General features: G+C 62.8%; 1 protein-coding gene across 1 annotated transcript in view; it reads left to right on the forward strand.

The window, feature by feature from the left end:
• The window catches only part of MYT1 (myelin transcription factor 1), a gene marked incomplete at its 3' end in the record, with an annotated part of 42,519 nt that overhangs the window by 14,796 nt on the left and 7,575 nt on the right, over positions 1 to 20,148 (forward strand). The window contains exons 5-17 of the mRNA XM_082857171.1: positions 209 to 456; positions 1,862 to 2,626; positions 3,741 to 3,875; positions 4,348 to 4,438; positions 5,442 to 5,555; positions 8,710 to 8,924; positions 10,274 to 10,398; positions 10,925 to 11,182; positions 13,809 to 13,963; positions 14,925 to 14,987; positions 15,102 to 15,170; positions 19,428 to 19,490; positions 19,820 to 19,903. Coding sequence (XP_082713297.1) covers positions 209 to 456; positions 1,862 to 2,626; positions 3,741 to 3,875; positions 4,348 to 4,438; positions 5,442 to 5,555; positions 8,710 to 8,924; positions 10,274 to 10,398; positions 10,925 to 11,182; positions 13,809 to 13,963; positions 14,925 to 14,987; positions 15,102 to 15,170; positions 19,428 to 19,490; positions 19,820 to 19,903 — 2,385 coding nt within the window. The remainder of the gene's footprint in view (positions 1 to 208; positions 457 to 1,861; positions 2,627 to 3,740; positions 3,876 to 4,347; positions 4,439 to 5,441; positions 5,556 to 8,709; positions 8,925 to 10,273; positions 10,399 to 10,924; positions 11,183 to 13,808; positions 13,964 to 14,924; positions 14,988 to 15,101; positions 15,171 to 19,427; positions 19,491 to 19,819; positions 19,904 to 20,148) is intronic.

Below are 20,148 nucleotides of genomic sequence, written 5' to 3' on the forward strand. Positions count from 1 at the left end.
ATTTAAAGCACAATCAGGGCCTTTTTAATGCAGACAATTACTGTAAAATTTTGAACACATCAACCTGCCAGTCTCGAGTTTGGGGCTTTGGCGGAGGGGTGGTGATGAGATGCAAAGAGAAATTTTCAGGACAGGGATAGCGCTGCAGAGGGTGAAGGCCGGGGGCCCGGGAGGTGCTGACAGGGTGGCCCGGCCTCCTCCCTCCCAGTTTACTGAGCTGCCCTCTGGCCAAGAAGAGGAAGCTGGGGGGCGCCGAGGCCGAGCACCTGGGGTCCAAGCGGAAGGCGCACCCCCTGAAGCTGGCTCTGGACGAGGGCTACGGCGTGGACAGCGACAGCAGCGAGGATGCCGAGGTGAAGGGCGCCTCTGTTTCTGATGAATCGGAAGGAACTGCGGAGGAGGACGAGGCTGAGGCGTCAGGACAGGAGGAGATTCATCGCCCCGAGCCAGCTGAAGGTGCTTTGTTGCTCTTTCTCCCCTGAATAAAGGCGCTTAGTGTGGGCCCGGAGAATCGCGGCCTGTGAGCAGGCGGGGCTCCCGCGAGCGAGGAAGCCCTGCTGAGAACAAGCGCCTCTTGTCTGACGTTTGCAAGGCTTCCTGGGGAGGGGCTGGCGCTTGGGGCTCGGGGGGGGCCCAGAGGCTCATCTGTATGTGAGCATTGTGGACCTGGATGTGTGTCTGTGTGTGTGAGAGGCGGTGGGACAGATGGATGTGGCTGTGCGTCTGTGTGGTGGGGTCTCAGATAGACCCGCCCCACTTGGCCTCAGGAGAGCCACCTGCAGGAGGGGCAAGGGGCCTGCTTGGCATCAGGGGAGCTGGGCGGGGCCCCCAGCCCTTGGCAAACACTAGTGCGAAGGTGGGACACGTCCTTGTCCCGAGTCCCTGGCTGACTGTAGGGTCCTGGGGATGTGTCTGAGGCCTGAGGCCCCAACCCCGCGACACCTCCAAGCTTCTGGTGCTCTCGCCTCTCAGGGCGTGAGGTGGATTTTTATTCATTTTGGAGCCACTCCAGGGAGGGTCCTCATACCCGCCTCCCTCCTGGCGACCCGGCTCTGCCTGAGAGGGTGCAGGGCCAGGGGACTCTCGCTTGCTGGGTTTCTTATAAAGGAGGGAGTTTGGCGCTCAGGCATCAGCCCTGGCTTGGCCCCTCCTAGAGTGGGAGGACGTGGGCTGGCTGCTGAGCCCTGGGGGGTGGTCCTTGTCGTTGATCCCAGGGGGCCTGGGTGTGGTGAGCACCCACTGTGTCTTAGCCGTGGCAATTAAAAGCCTTAAACTTTAAAAACAGCTTTTGCTGTTTATCAGTTATGAAACAATTTTTAAAAATCGGATCCATTCTTTTTTTTTTTGCGGTACGTGGGCGTCTCACTGCTGTGGCCTCTCCCGTTGCGGAGCACAGGCTCTGGACGCACAGGCTCAGCGGCCATGGCTCACGGGCCCAGCCCCTCCGCGGCATGTGGGATCTTCCCGGACCGGGGCACGAACCCGCGTCCCCTGCATCGGCAGGCGGACTCCCAACCACTGCGCCACCAGGGAAGCCCTGATCCATTCTTTAAGCTCCATTTTATGAAATGTAGATTCGCCTGATTTAAGAAAGTGCACATGACAGGGAGGACCGTTAATCAAAAGTATCAGAGTAATTCTCAGCTTCAAAATACAGCGGTGGTTTCTCCTTCCACCTCCCGACGTAAGTTTACTGTGACCTCCAGATCCGGGCAGAGGGGCTGACAAAAACGGCCACCCCGAGCCCATTTCTGGGGGTTTGATGTCCCCCGGCGGCAGTGGGGCAGGCTGGAGGAGCCCCGCCTGGAGACCTGTCCTCTATTCCCCGTGTGCCTCCCACGCAGTTTCTGATTTTGTGCAGGGAGGAGCCCCATTAAGGCCCGTTTCGGATCCAATCCCATCAGCAGCCTCACGGGCTCCTCCAAGGGCAGCTACAGCAGCTATCAGGAGATCATTGCAACTTCTCTCCTAAATTTGGGCCAAATCGCCGAAGAGACACTGGTCGGGGAAGACTCGGGCCAGGGGGCCAAGCGGGGCGCCGGCATCGTGCGCCTGGTGCGGGAGGAGGCTGAGGAAGGAGCCACCAGCGGCGCGGGGGAGAAGGGTGTCTTCGTCCAGCCGGAGGACGCAGAGGAAGCGATCGAAGCCACCAGGGAGCGCTCCCAGGAGCTGTGTCCCCAGTCCCTGGAGGGTGTGGCCAGCGAGGAGTCCAGCAAGCAGAGGGTGGCCCTGGGCACTGAGCGGGGGGATGCCCCGCCTGACGCGATCTGCCAGGAGCAGGCCCCCCCCGCCCCCCACCCGGAGGCCTCTGAGCCCCGACGCCCGGCGCCGCCCAGCCCCAGGCCCGCGTACTCCGTCCTCGTGGAAGTGCGCTCTGACGACAACGGCAAGGACGAGGACTCGAGGTCCCAGAAGTCCACAGTCACGGACGAGTCGGAGATGTACGACATGATGACCCGCGGGAACCTGGGCCTCCTGGAGCAGGCCATCGCCCTGAAGGCCGAGCAGGTGCGGGCCGTCCGTGAGCCGGGATGCCCACCCGCCGAGCAAGGCCCGCTGGGCCCGGGCGAGCCGGGGAAGGCGGCAAGGCCCCTGGACGCCGCCCGGAAGAGCTACTGCAGCAAAGGTAGGCTGGGCACCTGGGCACCTGGCCCTGCCCCGCCCCCTCCCGGGGGTGCGCAGTCCCGGACCCATGGGCGAGTCCTGAGGTCTTTACGGGCTGGGGGGCACGGGCGGGGGGAGGTGGTGTGGGCCAGACAGAAGCGGCCTGTGGTCGGTGAGGCAGGTGGCCAGGCTGGGAGCACTGAGCAGTGCAGAGCAGGCCCGAGCCATGGAGGACAGTGGGACTGGTTCTCAGGGACCGACTGACGCTGAGGTGCAGACGCCGTATGAGCCCTGGACAGAGAGGCCGGCGACAGCGAGCGCAGGAAGGCGGTGCCCGGGAGAGGCTTGTGAGCCCCTTAGGGTGCCCCTGCCTGCCGGGTGGTCTGAGGACAACTTCCTCCCATTTAAACCACACACACAGAGCCCACCAGGGCCCTGCCCTCCCTGGGGTGGGCTTTCTGAGGATGGTCTATGAATTCTGCATTGTGGCTTCCCTACCAAAGGGGATGGATGGCTCCTCTGGAAGTTTCCCTGGGACACTGGCTATGCTCTGGGGACCGTGTGTGTCCGGAGAGGCATTCCCTTCTGCCCCACACTGAAAGTGACCTCTCTGAGCCTGCAGAGGCTCTACGAGGTCAGTAACTGAGATTTGGGGTCAAATTTCTGCCCAGGCCTTTATTAGCTGCTTTGGGTAAGTGACTCAGCCCCTCGGTCCCTGTTACTGTCAAATACAAAGGACGTGTCCTGGCAGAGACCTTGTCACACAGCTTTACCTCTCTGTGCAGAGGCCTGGCCCCCAGTCCGAAGCCAGTGGCCCTCGCATGACATTAGCAGGACAGGGCAGAGGGTGCCAGCCGCCATCTGGGGGGGTCCCCCCTAAAGCCCTGCGGGTCCCGCTGTTTGTGGCTTGCCGCAAGCTGTGGGGAGCTTTTCCACGCGGACGGCCAGTGTGGACGGTCTCTCCAGGGTCCCCGTGCTGTCCAGCCACGGTCCCTTTTGGGCTCTTGGGCAGTCTGGTCACTCTCCTCTCTGGACAGCCAGAGTGAAGGATGGTGAGCTGCCCTGCCGCCTCCCTGCTCACCACCTCCCGCCCAGCTTCCTGGCTGCCCTCTGACGGATAGGCCTTGTGTGTTTAGATCCCTCAAGAGCTGAGAAGCGTGAGATCAAGTGTCCGACACCAGGCTGCGACGGCACCGGCCACGTCACTGGGCTGTACCCGCACCACCGCAGCCTGTCTGGCTGCCCCCACAAGGACAGGATCCCCCCGGAGAGTGAGTAGCTCTGCACGGCTCAGGCCGCCTCTGGTGTTTGGATGGTGTCCACATAGAGGAGTGGCCACCCAGGACCCTGTCCCTCTGGACTGGCACGTCCAGAAGCCCAAACTTGGGCCCTACAAGCGTGGCGACATGGAGCATGCCCAGTTATTCACCTTGAGATGGCAGCCTGGGTCAGGGCCCCTGGAAACCGGCCACAGACACGGGCACACAGGAGGGGAGGCCGGGCCCTGGACCGGGGGAGGGGCCGCCGTCTGTGTTCTGAGGGCTCAGGAGAAAAGCCGTCCTTGCTTCTAGGCGAGGGGCAGCAATCGTGACCATTAAGTTTGTAAGGTTTCTGCCTCAGGGAGGCCAGGGTCACCGTGAGAGGGGGCGGCGTGGCCTGACTGAGCGGGGCCTGGGGCTCCTGCACCCTCCGCGCTGGTGGTGCTCACCGGCTCCCCCCCCCCCCCCCCACGTTGTCTTGCAGTATTGGCCATGCATGAGAACGTGCTCAAGTGCCCCACTCCTGGCTGCACAGGCCAGGGCCACGTGAATAGCAACCGTAACACGCACAGAAGGTACGGGGCTGGGCTGGGAATGGTGAGGGCCACGGAGGGGGCTGCCTGCAGTGCATGCCCCAGCCTGGGACACGGTCTCCCTGTGTGCTGCCCTTTGGGGTGAGTGCACGGTCAGGGCAGACCTTTGGCGGGAGCAGAGCAGCACCTGGAGGGGTGGTCACCTGTGCCACTGTGAGTGGGGGTCCCGAGAGACCGGAGGGCGGCTGGAGGAATGGATGCGCGCAGCGCAGGGAGGCCTGCAGCCTGTGGGGAGAGCCAGGTAGAGACCCTGTCCTGCTGAGAGTCGGGAAACCTCTGGACACTAGCTTGTGCTCAAGGCAGAACCTCGGCAGCCGGGGCCGAGCCTGGCTGCTCCGTAGGGGAGCTGAGAGCCTGGTGCTTGAGATGTCTGCCCGGCTTCTGGTGAGAGGTCGCCCCCGCCCTAGCCCCGAGCCACGGGTAGCTGCAGCCGTGGCGGGGTGTGAAGTGGCTCCGGCAAGTGACACTCGCTGGAACGACTGGCCAGAGTTTCTGAGGCTAAATTCCCAACACCGCTGGGACGATGTCGCCTCTCCTGGCTGATCGCACTTTCTCAGTTCTGACAGTGGAAGCTGCACCCGTGGCGTCTCGGGTTGGGTGCTTTCCTGGGCAGGACCATGTCCTCCAGGGTCAGCACCCAGCCCGTGGCCCGTGGGCTGATGGACTGTGAGCAGCTCTGGTTGGTGGTGAGGGGAGAGGAGGGAGGTGAGGGGTGGCCCGGGCCCCGCGCCCACCCGGAGGAGGTGCCTTTGCTCAGAGCCTTGAAGAACTTGCGGGTGCATTTTGTCTCTGTGTCTTTGGCTTAGAATTTCCAGAAACAGAAGCTGGCTCAGCAGCAGGTGCTTTGAGGGCTTGAGGACAGACCTGGGGAAAGGCCCCTCTATAGGCAAGGCAGCCTTCCCTGAGCTCCTGCTGACGCCTGGCTCCCGGCTCGGACGGGTGGGGCCTGGAGGAGGGCTCAGCTGTCCTCCTGTCCTTTCTCTAGTTTGTCTGGGTGTCCCATTGCTGCTGCCGAAAAATTAGCCAAATCTCATGAGAAGCAACAGCCACCGACGGGAGGCCCTTCCAAGAATAGCTCCAGTTCGGATCGGATCCTCAGGTGAGTGAAATGAGTCACAGACCGGGAGGCGTGTTTTCGACCCCGGGTCCGTGTGCCTGACGTGCAGTGAGGCCAAGCTCAGAGTCTGGAGCGGAGAAGGTTTGTTACAAGAGCCGAGCCAGGAGGACAGGCGGCTCGCGCTCCGAAGACTCGACTCCCCGGTGGCTGTCAGGCAGGGTCTTTACGGCCAGTGTGAGGGGAGAGGGTCCAGGATGGGTGATCAGCTCGTGGACCCTCTTTTGATCAGCTGATGGTGAGGGAATCTCAGCCTTACGGTTCCAAGCAGTCTGGGGTCCACGTGCTTGCGGTCAGCATGTCATCACCATCCTCCACCGGGCGGGGGTCCTAGTTTCTGCAGAATGACTCAGAGATGCGTGTCAGATTGTTCCCTCTGTCTCTTCAGGAGGAACTAGGAGCCCTGTGACTGTTGTCCTATTAACTGACTGAACCTGCTCTTTGGAACTGGGTGGGAAGGCCTAGGGGGCTTCAAGACTGTTTTTTTTTTCCCTACAAACAAGAATCAGGGACGCGCAGGGGCTTTTTTACCCAGGAAGGCCCTGCAGGGTCCTGTAGGCTTCACGGCTGCCTCCGCAAGTGCCCAGGGGGCTTCTCGCCTCTCCGCCGCTGTGTGTGCGTGTCCACGCTCGTGTGTATGTGTCTCCCAGGGGGGACTTGGAGGGTGGTTTCGTGGCCCCGACACCCGCACGGCTGCCCCTGCCTCGCTGTCCCCGAGGGTGTCTGATGTCACCGCCTGGGATTGTTCAGGGATTTGTTTGTGGAGTCGCTGGTCCTGTTTGGAGAGAGTGGGTTGCACCAGCCCAGGACCCCTGCTGTCTAGGGAGCCCTGGGAGCTGCTCACCCCAGGACAGACCGTGAACTGGGGAGCGGAGTGGGTGCCAGTGGCACCCTCCGAGTGCCGCTCCCCGTGACCCTTGAGGTGCTGTGTGTTTAGGTGCATATGCACACGTGTGAGTGTGTGTGCACCCGTGTGTGCGTGCAGACACGGCTCATCAATGAGGGGGCTTCTGAAAGACCCTTCAGAGCGAGTCTGCTTGGTGTGAAGTCACCCGCAGGCCCCTGTAGGTGCCACGAACAAGGCCAGAGGCTGAGGAGCTTTCCCAAGGCCACACGCTCCCCGGCAGCCTGCCTTCAGAATCGCCTCCCAGTGGGACCGGGTCTCTGGCGCCCACCGTGCTGGGCGACTCTCCCTCACCCCCGCGTCCTTGCTCGGCGGACTCCCTGCTCCCTCATCTCCGAGGAGCTAGAACTGACAGGTCGTCCCGTCTAGACTCTCTGTTCCACGTCTGTCTCCCAAAGGAGAGTGTGGGAGACCAGGGCCACCGTCCCCTGCACAGGCCCGGCGTCCGGCAGTCACGAGCATGGGCGACGGCACAGACCATGGTCTGGAGGTGGGCGGGCCACCTCCGTCACCCAGCTGTCCCTTCCCTGGCATGTGCCTGGCAGAGCCTCTGCCTGAGCAGCGTGGCCTCCCACCTTGGCCTCAGGGTCACGTGCAAGTGGTCTCCGGGCTGGGCCTCGCCCTCCCGCACTGGGGAGCCCTTGCGGCCCCGCCCTTGGGGCGCCCTGCACTCCAGTTGGCTTCTTTCAAGCGGGTGGCGCTCACGGTGGTGGAAGCTGCTTCTTTCCTCCATCTTGTTCCTGTTCCTCTGGCTTCTTGTCGGGTTTCTTGCCTTGATCCAAGTCACTGACAAAACGTCAAACTACCAGGCAGGTGCGTCTTGGCGAGGCCAGGGTGGGGGCCAGACCGCTGCCAACTGTGGGGGCTGCGCCCCGGGAACGCGACTCCGTCTGTCTGCCTGTAAAGTGGGCCGACAGCGTTATCGCCTTCAGAAGTTTGTCTGCCTGTAAAGTGGGCCGACAGCGTTATCGCCTTCAGAAGTTTCTCATGAGGCTGGGTGAAGCAGGGCCGTCTTGTTTCCGGGCCCTCGGGGAGGAGGCCAGATGGTGGCGGCTGTGGCCGCGGTGCAGAGCTTTCCATCCAGGCTCCACGTGCTCCATGGAGGGGCCAGTACCCCGGGGTGTGGGGAGAATCTCTGCAAAGCTCTGTGGGCATCACGGACCCTGAGTCTGCTGCTGGCGGGAGCCCCAGCTGAGGAAGCCACCAAAACGTGGCGCAGACGTTAAGTGTAGGACTCGTCCCCCCCGGGGGTGCCTGAGCACTACCAGCCGCTTCTCCGATGCCACTGGCTGGCCCAGAGGCGCCCCCGCCCTCGCTTTCCCAAGGCCCTGCAGAGCCAGTCTATCGTGGTTGCAGGGTCTTCTGGCACCCGGCTCCCATTTTTGGGTCACACCTAAGTTCTCGTAGTGCCTGGCGCCCTGGGGGCCTCACCACTGACTCCTTCTTAATTCCGCCCACCACCTTTTCCAGACTGAAGTCATGCGTGGCTCTCCCAGGCCTCCTCCGCTCTTCTCTCAGCTGACTGGTACACAAGCCCCTCCGCAGACCGGTACAGACCCTGTGGCCTTTCTGTGCCGGGCTGGTCTTCCTCCCGCCGTGGCTCCAGTGCTGTCAGGGCTGGTGTGTTCGCACCATCTCTCGTGCATTTAAAAATCTGAGCTCTTTCAGAGCTTCAGTAACAGTGGCTGAATGCTTGCAGCGTCCTTTCATGCGCGTCTTTAACCCTTGCAGCAGCCCCTCCGGGAGCATCTCAGGTGACTTTCAGCAGACGACCTGGAGGGCTAAGGGCTGAGTCGGCCGCCCTGAGGCTGATTCTCAGAACCTCCTTCATGTCCCCTCCAGGCACCCCAGCTCCCTCCCCTCTGGGGAATTGTAAGTTATTCCACCACCAAGAATTCTGCCTCGGCTGCCTGCCGCCCTAAGGATGCTCCTCTAGGTCTCCCTGCAAAGGGCTCAGAAACCTGCTCTCCTCATTCCCTCTGTTGACGCGGTCCGCAAGGGGACACGCGCTGTTTATTCAAGGCTCCTAGTGCTTCGTCCCTGTGGCAATTCTTCCTGCACATCAGCCCCTAGGCACCCTGTAGTGGTGGATGTGAGGGAGGGCCTGCCTGGGTCTCTGTCCGCGCCGGGGTCTGAGGGATGGCTGGGCCAGGCCATGGCACGGGGCATTGAGATGAACAGCACAGAGTCCTTGTGTCCTGTCTTCATGATTCTCATCTCCGTCTCACGCCCCAGGCCCATGTGCTTTGTGAAGCAGCTTGAGGTCCCTCCGTATGGAAGCTACCGGCCCAGCGTGGCCTCCACCACACCCAGGGCCAACCTGGCCAAGGAGCTGGAGAAGTTCTCCAAGGTCACCTTCGACTACGCAAGTTTTGACGCTCAGGTTTTTGGCAAGCGCATGCTTGCCCCAAAGATTCAGACCAGCGAAACCTCACCGAAAGCCTTTAAATGTAAGTTGGGGAAGCTGCTCCTGGAGGTGTAGCGTCTGAGGGGCAGCGGAGGGGGAGCCCTCAGCAGCAGCGTGTCGGTCCTCTCCACCCTGGGGCCCAAAATGCCCCAATCCCCCGTGGCGGCTTTCTCAGAGTTCGTGTCTCACCCACGTTGCTGCCCACACGCTCACCGTCAAACTGGATGTGCCTCCTCACTACACGTGAAACAAACCCAAGTCCGTTATGCCGTGCGTGTCCACAGACTTAACGACGTCGCTGCCGTGGTTCACCCTACGAGCGTGCCCTCCCCTGGCTGTCCGTTCCCAGCCAGTTTATTCCAGCTCAAGGGCTGGGGGTCTGGGAGGGTCAGACAACCGCTGTGCTGAGCCTGGGTACCCGACAGATGCTTCCTGCGCGGGGACCATCTTGCTGGATACAATGTGACATTAGCAACAAACTTTCCGGGTGCTCGTCGCGCTAACAACATTCATTCCGCCAAACCTTCCGGAACAAGCCTTCCTGGCTTATTTTTTGGGGGGGAGGGGTCGCTTATTGCACTAATTTGTGAGTTGCAAGCCTGTTAGCCCTGGAAATACAAACAGAATGGAAAAGCGCCCCAGTGCACTTGAGATTGGAGCTGGCGGCCCCTGGTGGCTGTTGTCAGCCCCCAGAATTTGCAGTGATGAGTCTCCTACAGGTTAATGATACAATTGCCACCTGGAGTGCGAGTGTCTCTCCGGCTTGTTAGGACTGGGGGCTTCATGCCTTCCCGCAAGGCACCCACTTACGCTGGGGCGCTGGAAATTTGCTGGCGATATCCTGATTACTCAGAAATCATACCTGAGAGTGACCTTACGGTTATAGCACAGTTACTAGAAAAGATAACGTTTGATGCCCTCCTGTGTCGTGTTTATTTGAACTAATGTCATTCACCAAAGCCGTGGCTCTTGGCGGAGGGGGCGGGGCGACACCGAAATCAGCCTTTTGCGGCGTTGTGATCAACTTTTCCTACTTGAATGATATTCCAGACGCTCCTCCTACTTGCAGACTTTAGTCTCTAATGAGCATCACCGACAGACAACTTGCTTTGTTTGAAATATCGGGGGCGCTCGAACGTCTTTGGAGGCTTTGCCCTTTCTGCCCAAGTTAGGTCAGGATAGAAACGGCCTTCTCAATGCCCGATGGGCGGGGGCTGCGGTGGGGCCAGGCTCCCAGCCATCCCGAAGTACCCCCACCCCCACCCCATGTCTGCGTGGCCGCCTCCCGTTCAGGTTGTATATCAGCCTGCTCTTGTTCCCTTTTTGCAGCCAAACCTTTCCCAAAGGCCTCTCCCCCCAGGCCCAGCCCCTGCACTTCGTCCTCTTCTACAGGCTTCGACTACGCTCATGACGCGGAGGCCGCACACATGGCCGCCACGGCCATCCTGAACCTCTCCACGCGCTGCTGGGAGATGCCCGAGAACCTCAGCACGAAGCCGCAGGACCTGCCCGGCAAGGTTGGTGTGTCCCCTGCCAGGAGCCCCTGCTGAGGCAGAGAAGGGGGTTGGGATTTGCAGTCAGGGGCACGTGCTGCCTGCACGAAGGGGGCTCAGCAAACCCAGGGTCTACTAGGTGATTACCACTCTTTCCTCTTCTCCCTCCTGACCGTTGACCCTGCTGGGCAGAGACATTGGATGGGTCCCCTCCGAACTCTGTGCACTGTGCCTAAGGGGGCCCAGGTGGCTGTGCACACGTGTGTCCCGTATCTCGCCGAGTCTAAGGGCCCTGCGTGTGTTTTGGGGCCCACACGAGCTGCCGTGTCAAGAGTCTGCTTTTCCAGCGCTGGAAGCCTCAAGGCAGGGGGCACTGCGGCCCACATCAGCCTCAGGACGCTGTCTTCCCGCGTAGGCTCTCCTCTTCCTGTTTGGGTCTGCTCTCTTTGGAGGGAGACGCTGTCTGGGCTTCCGGTGAGCTGAGTAAGGGACCAGAGGCACGCGTGGGAAGGGGGTGGGGTCTGACACAGGCGGTACCTTTGCAATGCAGGCCACGGACATTGCGGTGGATGAGAACGGAACCCTGGATTTGAGCATGCACAGACACCGCAGGCGGGAGAACACTTTCCCCGGCGGCGGTGGCGGCCCCGGCGTGACCTCACCTGATGCCTCCCAGGGCCAGAGCATCACTGCCCCCAGCAGCTCCGTGACCTCGCCCCAGTCCAGCCATGCCTCCCGCCAGGACGAGTGGGACCGGCCCCTGGACTACACCAAGCCCAGCCGCCAGCGAGAGGAGGAGCCCGAGGAGGTGGGTCCTGGGGTCCTGAGCCGGCAGAAGGCCGAGCAGGCGCTGGCGGTCAGTCTGCCTTACCCGAGGCGGGTGTGAGCGCACTTTCGCTCCAGGCAGAGCCTCCGTGTGTCCTGCCCCTTCCACCCAGGGTCCTGCGCCCTTCGGGCAGCTAAGCCCACCTTCTTGGAGGGGTTTTCACCATTGGGCCAGTCTGTGGCCTGGTCCCCTCCGAGAGAGAGGTGGCCTTCTCACCTCTGCAGAAGCGGTGTTCAGCACCAATGCGGTTCTCCGAGAGCACGGGGAGGAGAGGGCTTTTGTTCAGACCCCACGGGGGATGATTCGGGAGTGGCTCCGAGTTCCTCGTTTCTGTGGGCCTCCCACCGACCTGCTGTGTCCAGATCAGGGACACCCAGAGCTCTGGCAGCAGCCTCTTCTCACTGTCACCAGGACACTCCAGGCGCCTGGCTCCCTGGACGGAGGCAGGAGAAAACTCCTGGACTCAGAAGCCCCTTGGGTGGCCAGCGGCCAGAGTCCCAGGACAGTACTGCCTGGTGAAGGGCCGCACGCCAGGCCACTGTGCTGGAGCTGTAGTCTGGGGGCAGTGGAACATCCCCTTCCCAGTTACTCCACCCAGCTGAGATGGGGCAGGGCTTCTCCCCAGAAGAGCCTCCCGAACAGCAGGGCCCTGCTCTGAGGGCTCAGACCATGTGGCCTCTGCACAGTGTGGACAGGCCTGTGGGTGCCCCCCCAGCCCTGCCCTCCTTGCCAGCCCCTACTCCCAGGAGGGCAAGGGGGGCAGGTCCCTGTGCAGGAGTACGGGGTGGTGAGGGTCCCACCCTCAGGGCCAGCTAGGGCCCCTCTCTCTGCAGGCTTCGCATGCAACCCCACTTTACAGAGGAGCCGACTGAGCCCCAGGCCTAGGTCTTCTGCCTCGGTCACGTGGCTGCAACTCAATGTCTGGCCTCAGAAGAGGGACACCTCTTCAGAGGGAGCCCCCAGGGGAGGGAGGCTGGCTGAGGGTGCCCACCCGGGGCCGGCAGGAGGGCTTCTCCCTGGCTGGTGGGCCCGCCTTCCTGTTCCTGTTCTGGGCCACCAGCGTAGCGTCCCCACGTCTGCTGTCACCCTATTCAGTTCTGCCCCCCGGCCCCTCCTTCGGCTCCTTCCCTTTCCCTGCCCCTTTCTCTGACCCCCAGCTCAGGCTGGCCTCTCTGGCCACGCTGCCCCCGCCCCCTCCACGTGCCCTCTGAGCATCCTCCTCCCCTCCAGGACTGTCATGCCCTCTGTGGATGACCCTGGTCTCAGAGGTCCTGTGGTCCCTGGCCACAGGGGCCTGCCGCTCTGCCCCATGGTCGACAGTCCACTCTCCAGCAGGAAGCCTCGGCTGACCCCCAGGCCCTTCCTCTCCTCCCCTGTGCCCTGGGCACAGGTGCCCACGTCCTATTGGGTGACCCCCCAGAAACACCTCCTGCATCAGGCCTTCCCAGTCCCTCTACCATGGCCCTGGATTCCCTGCTCAGACTCTCCTTCTAGCTCTGTCCGAGGCTCCTTGACCATCCTCGTAGGGCTACTGCCCCACTCTTTAGCCTTGCCTCACCCAGCTCTGGCAGCAGCCCCGCCCCAGGTCCCCCTAACACCCCAACACCCCTGGCCCCGTGTCTAGGGGCCTCTGGGATGCTCCCTGCTCTGCAGCAGCCTCTACCCCTATGCTCTGGGAGGCCCCCGCTTCTCCTGCAGACTGGGCTTGAGTTGAGGGGCTTCGTCCACCCAGCTGCACCTTGTTCAGTAACAGTAACAGTGGCGACAGTGACCTCGGCGTGACACGGTGCCGAGGGCCCTTCCTCCTTCTGTCTCCAGACGTCCTGGGAGGGGCAGCTATTCTTTCCAGTTGAAAAGTGTGGCGCCCAGGAGGTCGGACAGCGTGCCTGGGACGCACAGCAAGTATCAGTCCTGAGATCTGAATCGTGATCCCCCACGGGGGTAGTGGTCTGCTGCAGCCTGACCTGGAGGGCACTGACCTTCCTGGCTCTCGTGGACTCCTTCCCTGCGCCCGGACGCAGGGACTGTCCTCGTCCACCCCCTGCACCACAGCACCCTGCCCGTGGGTGGCGACTCAGCACTTGCAGGCCCCGCTTTTGAGGCCAGAGTGCTTGTTCGGTGCCGGCTGCGGCCAGGTCGCCGTGCCGGCTGGGGCTCGGTGGGGCCAGATGGTCCCGAGGTCGCGTACTCCGCGCATCGTGCCGTCTCAGCCTCATAGCATTTCAACAAACACGTCCTTAGTGCCACTGCCTACTGAGCGCATCCCCAGCCCCAAAGGAGCCGCCCTCGGTGTACACTCTGGCGTGTAGATTGCAGCCCAGGGCGGGTAGTTGGAGGTGACCCACCTGCCTGAGTCCGTGGAGGGCGTCAGGAGCCGTGGTGCTGGGCAGCGCCCGGGTCTCCTCGTTCCCGGGCAGCTCAGGAGCGGTGGCTGAGGTGAGGCAGCACCCCAGCCCCTCGGGGCACCGTTTCCTGTGTCTTCCTCCTGCTTCCAGAAGACAGGAGACTCCGGAAGATGCCTCTGAAAGGCCCCTCTCCCTCAGCCCCCGGGCCGGGCGCCCGGCCCCCCGCCAGCCGGTTAAAACCTCTCCCTGCTGGTCTTTTGCAGTCAGAGCCAGCAGCCCATTCTTTTGCTTCTTCTGAAGCAGATGACCAGGAAGCGTCGGAGGAGAATTTTGAGGAGAGGAAGTACCCCGGGGAGGTCACCCTGGCCAACTTTAAGCTGAAGTTTCTCTCCAAGGACATAAAGAAGGAGCTGCTCACGTAAGTCCCCACCTTGGGCGGCAGGACCCCTCAGGGCACCGCCACGGCCCTGAGAGGAGCTCGCCTCGGCGGGAGCGCCCCGTGCTGACCGTCCTGCTGGCCTGGCTGCCTTGGTGGGCAGAGGCTGGGCCTCCGCTACTAGGCCCCTCCTGGGCCAGGCAGCGGGGGAAGGCGTCCTCTCACCCCTGCACCACGCGGGCCTCTAACCCACTCCTTCAGGCTGATAAAGAGTGAGCGCAAAAGCCCCCGTCTGGCCCACAGAGCAGACAAGGGCCGAGGGGAGGGGCCGCCCCCAAGCGCCCGCTGCGCTCCTGGCCCTCGCGCCGTGGGCTTGGGCTCCATGACCTCAGCTCCGGCAGCCGAGTCAGTTTAACCACGTGCCACTGGAGAGGGGGCGGCTGCTGGTAGACGTGCGCTACCCCACGGCCTTCTGGCCGGCCCCCACTAAGAACCACCTTCCCTAGGGAGCGTGAGAGGCCTGGCCCCTGCCCCTCAGGTGATCCAGCCCCCACCGACGCTTAGAGTCTGTTCCTGGGGTTCCTCTTCCTGCCCCGAACCCCGCCAGCTTCCAGCTTCCTCCTGCCCTGTAGCTGGCTCGCCCCAGGATGGCTCTGGTCTTGTCCTCGGGGAAGGCCCTGCCACGTCAGGAAGGGGCTCCCTGCACACCCATCCCCCAGCACGCACACGTGTGCACGCACAGCACGTCTGCTTCGGAGGCACCCCGACTTTAAGCTGAGCTTCACGTGGGTTCCCTTTGCTTCTTGAGTTAAGTTGCGTGGGAGAAGCTTGTAGTCGGAGAGGCGAGGGCCCGGCCCTGCGGGCTGGTGGGGACGAGACGCTCCTTGGCTTTCGGGTGAGCCAGAGGCAGGTGGCAGCCGCCCTCTCCGAGCGGGCTCAGCCTGGGGGGCGGGCCTGGCGGGGGCCTCGCTCTCTGTTCTGACGCTCTGTTTCCTTTGTCCAGCTGTCCCACCCCCGGCTGTGACGGCAGCGGCCACATCACTGGGAACTATGCTTCCCACCGCAGGTTCGTCCCCCACTCGGGTCCGGCCCGGCCTGGGTGCTGCGTGGTGGGTCTTCCTCCTCTGCGCCTCTGCTCCCCCTCTTGGCTCACCCCGATATCCCATCTCTTCTCTTTCAGCCTCTCTGGTTGCCCTCTTGCTGACAAGAGCCTCAGAAACCTCATGGCTGCCCATTCTGCTGACCTCAAGTATGTCTGCCCTCCCGGCCCCCCGTCTCTTGGGTGGCTTCCTTGCTCTGCTCACTCCTTCCATGAGGCTCCGGCCCAAAGCAGCCTTCTGTGGGGCTCTGGCACAGGCCGGCCCCAGCCCGAGGCCCGGGGCCGTGGGGCCGAGAGGCAGGGCCACGGAGGGGCTGATTCTGCTTGGCTGTCGCCGCTGCTGCCTGTATCTCCCTGCTCTGAGCGCCGCTGTCTGCCTGCCCCCTTGGGCCCAGGGCCGCTACGGGCTCCTGCGCTCCCCTCTGAGGGCCGAGGGCCGGGAGGGCCAAGCAGGGGTAGGGCCTGGCTGCGCTCGTGGTGGCCCGGCCCGTTCTCTCCCTCTCCCGAGGAGCCCTGCCGGGCTGTCTGGCCTGCTTTCCTCCTGCCGTGGAGATTCGGGAGGAGTCCCGAGTTGGCCTTGGCTCGTAAGTCTCTCCGGACTCGGGGCTACAGGCCGTGCAGCTCTTGCTAAGTGAGCTGGATGCTGGTGACAGCAGCGGAAGCTCTGTGCGCCTCCCTCCTCGTGCAGCCCCTTCCAGCTGCCTCCGTCTTGGCCCCTCGTGCCCTCGCCCCCACGCCTCTCCTCCGTGCTCACCCCTTCTTTGGCTGTGCCCTGTCTGCTCCCCCTGCCCCTGACGTCTGGGCAGGGCCGCCCTGTGGCACCAGCCGCTCTCCGTGATGGTCTTGTTCAAGCACGGAGCAAGGCCCCAGAGGTTTCCGGCTCTCAGCGTCCTCGCGGGGCTGGACCCGGGCTGTGATTGCCTTTGGTTTCATGCCTTGAGCTGAGCTAAGCCCTAAGCCACAAGGCGCTGGCTCTGGGTTTCCAGGCTGAGCCGAGGTTGTGGAAGGAGGGCCCCCTCTTGGCCCCTCAGGTCGCCCCCTCTTCAGGGGGTTCCTACCGCCCTGGGCCTCTGTGCTGGGGGTCTGAATCCAGGCCGGGTTTCCCCGGCCCATCCCCGTCTGAGGCCAGAGAGGAACTGGGGCTCTGGTGCCTCTAAGGTGAGGAACCACGGTTGCCGCAGGCTTCTGGCGACCTGAGCTGACTCGGAAACGGGGCAGGAAGCTCCAGCTCTCTCAGCGGGTCCGGTCCTGCCGGCCTCATTTCTGTGGCTCCGGGGAGCCTGTCTGGTCCTAGCAGCCGGGGGAAGCGTGGCGTTGCCTCTTTGACCCGTGGGGCCTTCCGTTCCCGCAGGCAAGGCTGGGCAGGGGTCATGGCCAGAAGCGTCTTTCTGGGATCTATCGGCTTTGACACCTGCGTGTTCTGAGGCTCAGCTCATCATGGCAGCTTCACACATGTGCTCACTCACCCCGTGTCCAGCCCCAGAAAGGCAGTGAGGCCCTCAGTCCTGTAGGTTCGACGCACTCTTCCCCAGCGTCCTCTTCCCGCTTCCCTTCCTCTCTTCTTTTGCCATCTTTCTCGTGATCCTTTCTTCTATTATCTTTTCCAATTCGACTTGCTTTTCTAACTGATCAGTTTTCATGGTTTTCCAGTTTGAAGGCCTGCCTGGGTGGTGGTGGAATTCTAGAAGTGACCACACACCCTCAGTAGCCCTTTTCCTGCAGAGCCGTTAGTCAGGGCTCCTGGAAGGAACACGCAGACTCGGTCTGGGTCCAGAAATGTGGCCGACAGGGAGGGTCAGTGCCCTTCTAAGACTGAGAGCCTGTGAAGAACTGTAACCCAAACTTGTCTGGAAGTTAGCAATGGAAAGTTTTCCTCGTGTGAAAGCAAATCACTCCCTAACTCCCTCCGGCGCGCTTCTCTCCCGCAGGGCTCCTTCCGTGGAGCGTGCTCCGTGCTTCTCGCAGGCCGCAGTGTGGGTGTGGCCTGGCTCCCCCATGCTCCTCTCTCCTTCCCCCGCTCGGTGGGGGTTTGGCACCCTGATCAGCCTTGTGGCAGTGCCAGCTGAAGGTGACCTGTCCACGGGGGGCAAAGGCACCTGTGCCTTGCAAATGAGTCTTTTTTGGTGGCCCCCCATCAACACCTGGTTTGCAGTGACAGTTGCAGACGATGTGTTTTCTGTGTTTTGATCAAATCCCAAGGGCGTTTGTTCTTCCCATCCACGTGCCCAGTGTGGTCAGGAGCTGGGGACGCGGCTGCCTTGGGCTGCGCAGCCCACTTCATGTGTGGGCGTTCAGAGTGCAGCCACACAGCCTGCAAGGGCGTCATGGGGGAGCTCTGCACGGGGTGGGGGACAGCCCCCCGCCACCCCGCCCCGGCCACGGGACAGGGCTGGGGGTGGGGTGACGTCTGCTGTGCACCAAGCGGCATGGATTCTTCGTCTTGCCCAGACAACGCACTCAGAACAGAAGGTGGGAGGGTTCCTGGAGCTGGCCCTGGGGTTACCCAGGGCCATAAGAGTGGCCGACGCTACTGGCGCCCAGAGCACACACCTGCTTTTCCAGCCGTGTGACGTCATCCTCTCTCGGACAGGACTCTTGGGGAAAAGCCGTTACATCAGGCCGGCAAGGAGGGTGGGGCTGCCCCGCCTTCCTGGAGGGCCCCAACGTGCGTGTTCTCGCCGAGTCGCCTCCCCCAGACCTGAGACCCACTCACAGGCACCACCAGAGGCTGCAACTCGCAGGGGTGTCACCCACAGACCAGAGCTGTGCTTATGGCCACAGAGGCCTGGGACTGCCGTGGACCCGCCGTCCTGGCCACTGCCTGCAGCGCCCAGCTTGTGTGTTCCGAAGCTGCGAAGGACCAGGAGGGAGCAGCAGTGTCCTTCCAGAGGGTGTCACAAGGCCCGGGCCTCAGCGCAGAGAGCCATGCGAGGGACACCCTGGTACCCTCAGTGCGGCCCGGAGGGCCTTTCTGAGCAGCTGGCGCCCTGGGACCGTTGGCCACGCAGAGACGCAGAGTGTCAGAGCAGGAGGTCCCAGCAGCTGGGGTTCATTTGAAAAGGGTGATGCTTACCTGGACAGAGGTGGTGGGTGGTTTCCGTTAAAACACAAAAACCTCTTTGCCCCAGATGTGGGGGCTGGAATGTGACCACACGTGACGGGCGGGAGGTGTCCCAACCTCAGTGGGGTCTGAGTTACCCCAAAGCCCGACAGGAGGGAGATTGACCCGTTGGCCGGCTGCCAGGCCAGGGAGGCGCTGGTGCGTGGCACTTGGGGCAGGGGTGAAGAGAGGGGCCAGCAAGGAGGCTCCTGGGCATCTAGCCCCTCCGCGTTGCCGTGCCAGCCTGAGATGGGCGGGCAGTGTCGCCCGCTGCCGGCTGCCGGAGCCTGGGCGCGAGGGAGCCCTCTGTTGATTGACGGGCCGCCCGTGTCCTGCCCGCTGGCGCTCGGCCCTCTGTCCTTCTGGGTCCACGTTTGTGCTGAGGAATGGCCTTGGCTCCACAGTTCTCTCTCCGTGTGAGGATGGAGCCAGGAATGGCAGATAAGCACCCAGTGAGAGCCAGCCTCTCCCGATGCAAGCACCGAGGTCCTGCCGGGTCCATAGGGCGAAACCACGCCCTCACGAGGGGCACGGCACAGGCGGCAGATCCACCCCGGAGGCCTCCTGAGGACCCACCTGCGGGATCGGGTGCTTTCCCCACTGACGCCAGCAGGAACGGATTCATTTTTCTTCAGTGGACATTCAGGGAAAAAATAAGAAAACCCAAGCCGGTGTATCAGAGGGGAAGTCTTACCTTCTACGTGATACATTCGCCAAGCACTTGGGGTCACCCAGCTGGGCTTCTGTGCTTTGTTCCTCCCCTCCCTCCCCTCGGCCGGTGCCAGCCATCCCTCGGAAGCCCGCGCCCGTGTGAACTCGGCGCTCACCAAGTAGGACTCACGCCCCGACGTCGCCGCTCCTGGGGGTGGCACGTCTCAGGGGCTCAGTGCCGTCTGTTCGTGCTCACGACGGTGGCAGCCCTGGTGGGAATAGGCCGTCTTCCTCCAGCAGGCTCAAGGAGGATGAGCCGGTCCTAGGTGTGACGTTTGCATCCTGGGCGCTTGTTTAAAGGCCCACATGTGTTCTGGAGCCTTCTAGTCCAGCCTGGTCCTCTGCAGGAGGCTGAGTCAGGAGCCCATCATCCCGCAGTGGAAACGTGCTCTCCTCTCCGCCCCCCGGGCCCCCTTGGGGAGCGTGGGTGGCCAGGCTCCGAGGCCCGGAGGTCGTGGCAGCAGGCCGGCCGGGACACACGTGGCCATCTGTGAGACCTTAGTGGGTAGACGACTTGTAGGGGGCTGAGTACAGAGGCGTCTTCTGTGGCCGAGTGACTTCCGCGGCTCTGGTCCCAGCTCCGCTCTCCTCCGCAGGTGCCCCACACCCGGCTGCGACGGCTCCGGCCACATAACGGGGAACTACGCATCGCACCGGAGGTGAGCCTGCCGTGCCCTGGGTGCCAGGCCGGAGCGGGTGGGGACGGTTTCCTCCTCAGACGAAGTTCCAGGCTCCAAGTAAGACATTAACGTTGCTGCATCCAGAGACGGTTTCGTCCCTTTCGTGGGAACTGCCAGTGTTCCCAGAGCCTGACCAGGGCGCCCTTTGACCAGAGCTGGGGGCTCACGGTGCCGCCTCCTGCACGTGGCCCCGCTGCCGGGGCCGCCGGGGCTGCTGTCACAGAGCTTAAGGGGAGGGGTGAGGCAGGGGGGTGTGAGGCTTTGCTGTCCTTGGACCACTGTGGCATTGTTTCCTCTTTCAAAACCAGCTTGTCAGGCTGCCCTCGTGCCAAGAAAAGCGGAGCCAAGGCTACACCCGCAAAGGATGACAAGGAAGACCCTGAGCTGATGAAGTGAGTCCGGGTCCTGCCGGCCTCTTGGCTGCCGTGCAGACTTGGGGTTTTCCGGTATTTTTATAATTTTAAAAGCTCCTTCTAGATTCTGTTTGCATTAATATAGCTGTGACAATGCCCACTTTTACAGACGTGCTCGCACTGTGCACGGGGACACCTTGCAGGCGGGAGCCGTGTGCGTTGTGTAGAGGGCACACGCGTGCGCGGGCTCCTGTCTGGGCTTCTCGGGTTTGCGGCGTTTGACG

This window comes from Leucopleurus acutus, assembly GCF_964270905.1.
Source record: "Leucopleurus acutus genome assembly, chromosome: 16".
Taxonomy (NCBI): Eukaryota; Metazoa; Chordata; class Mammalia; order Artiodactyla; family Delphinidae; genus Leucopleurus; species Leucopleurus acutus.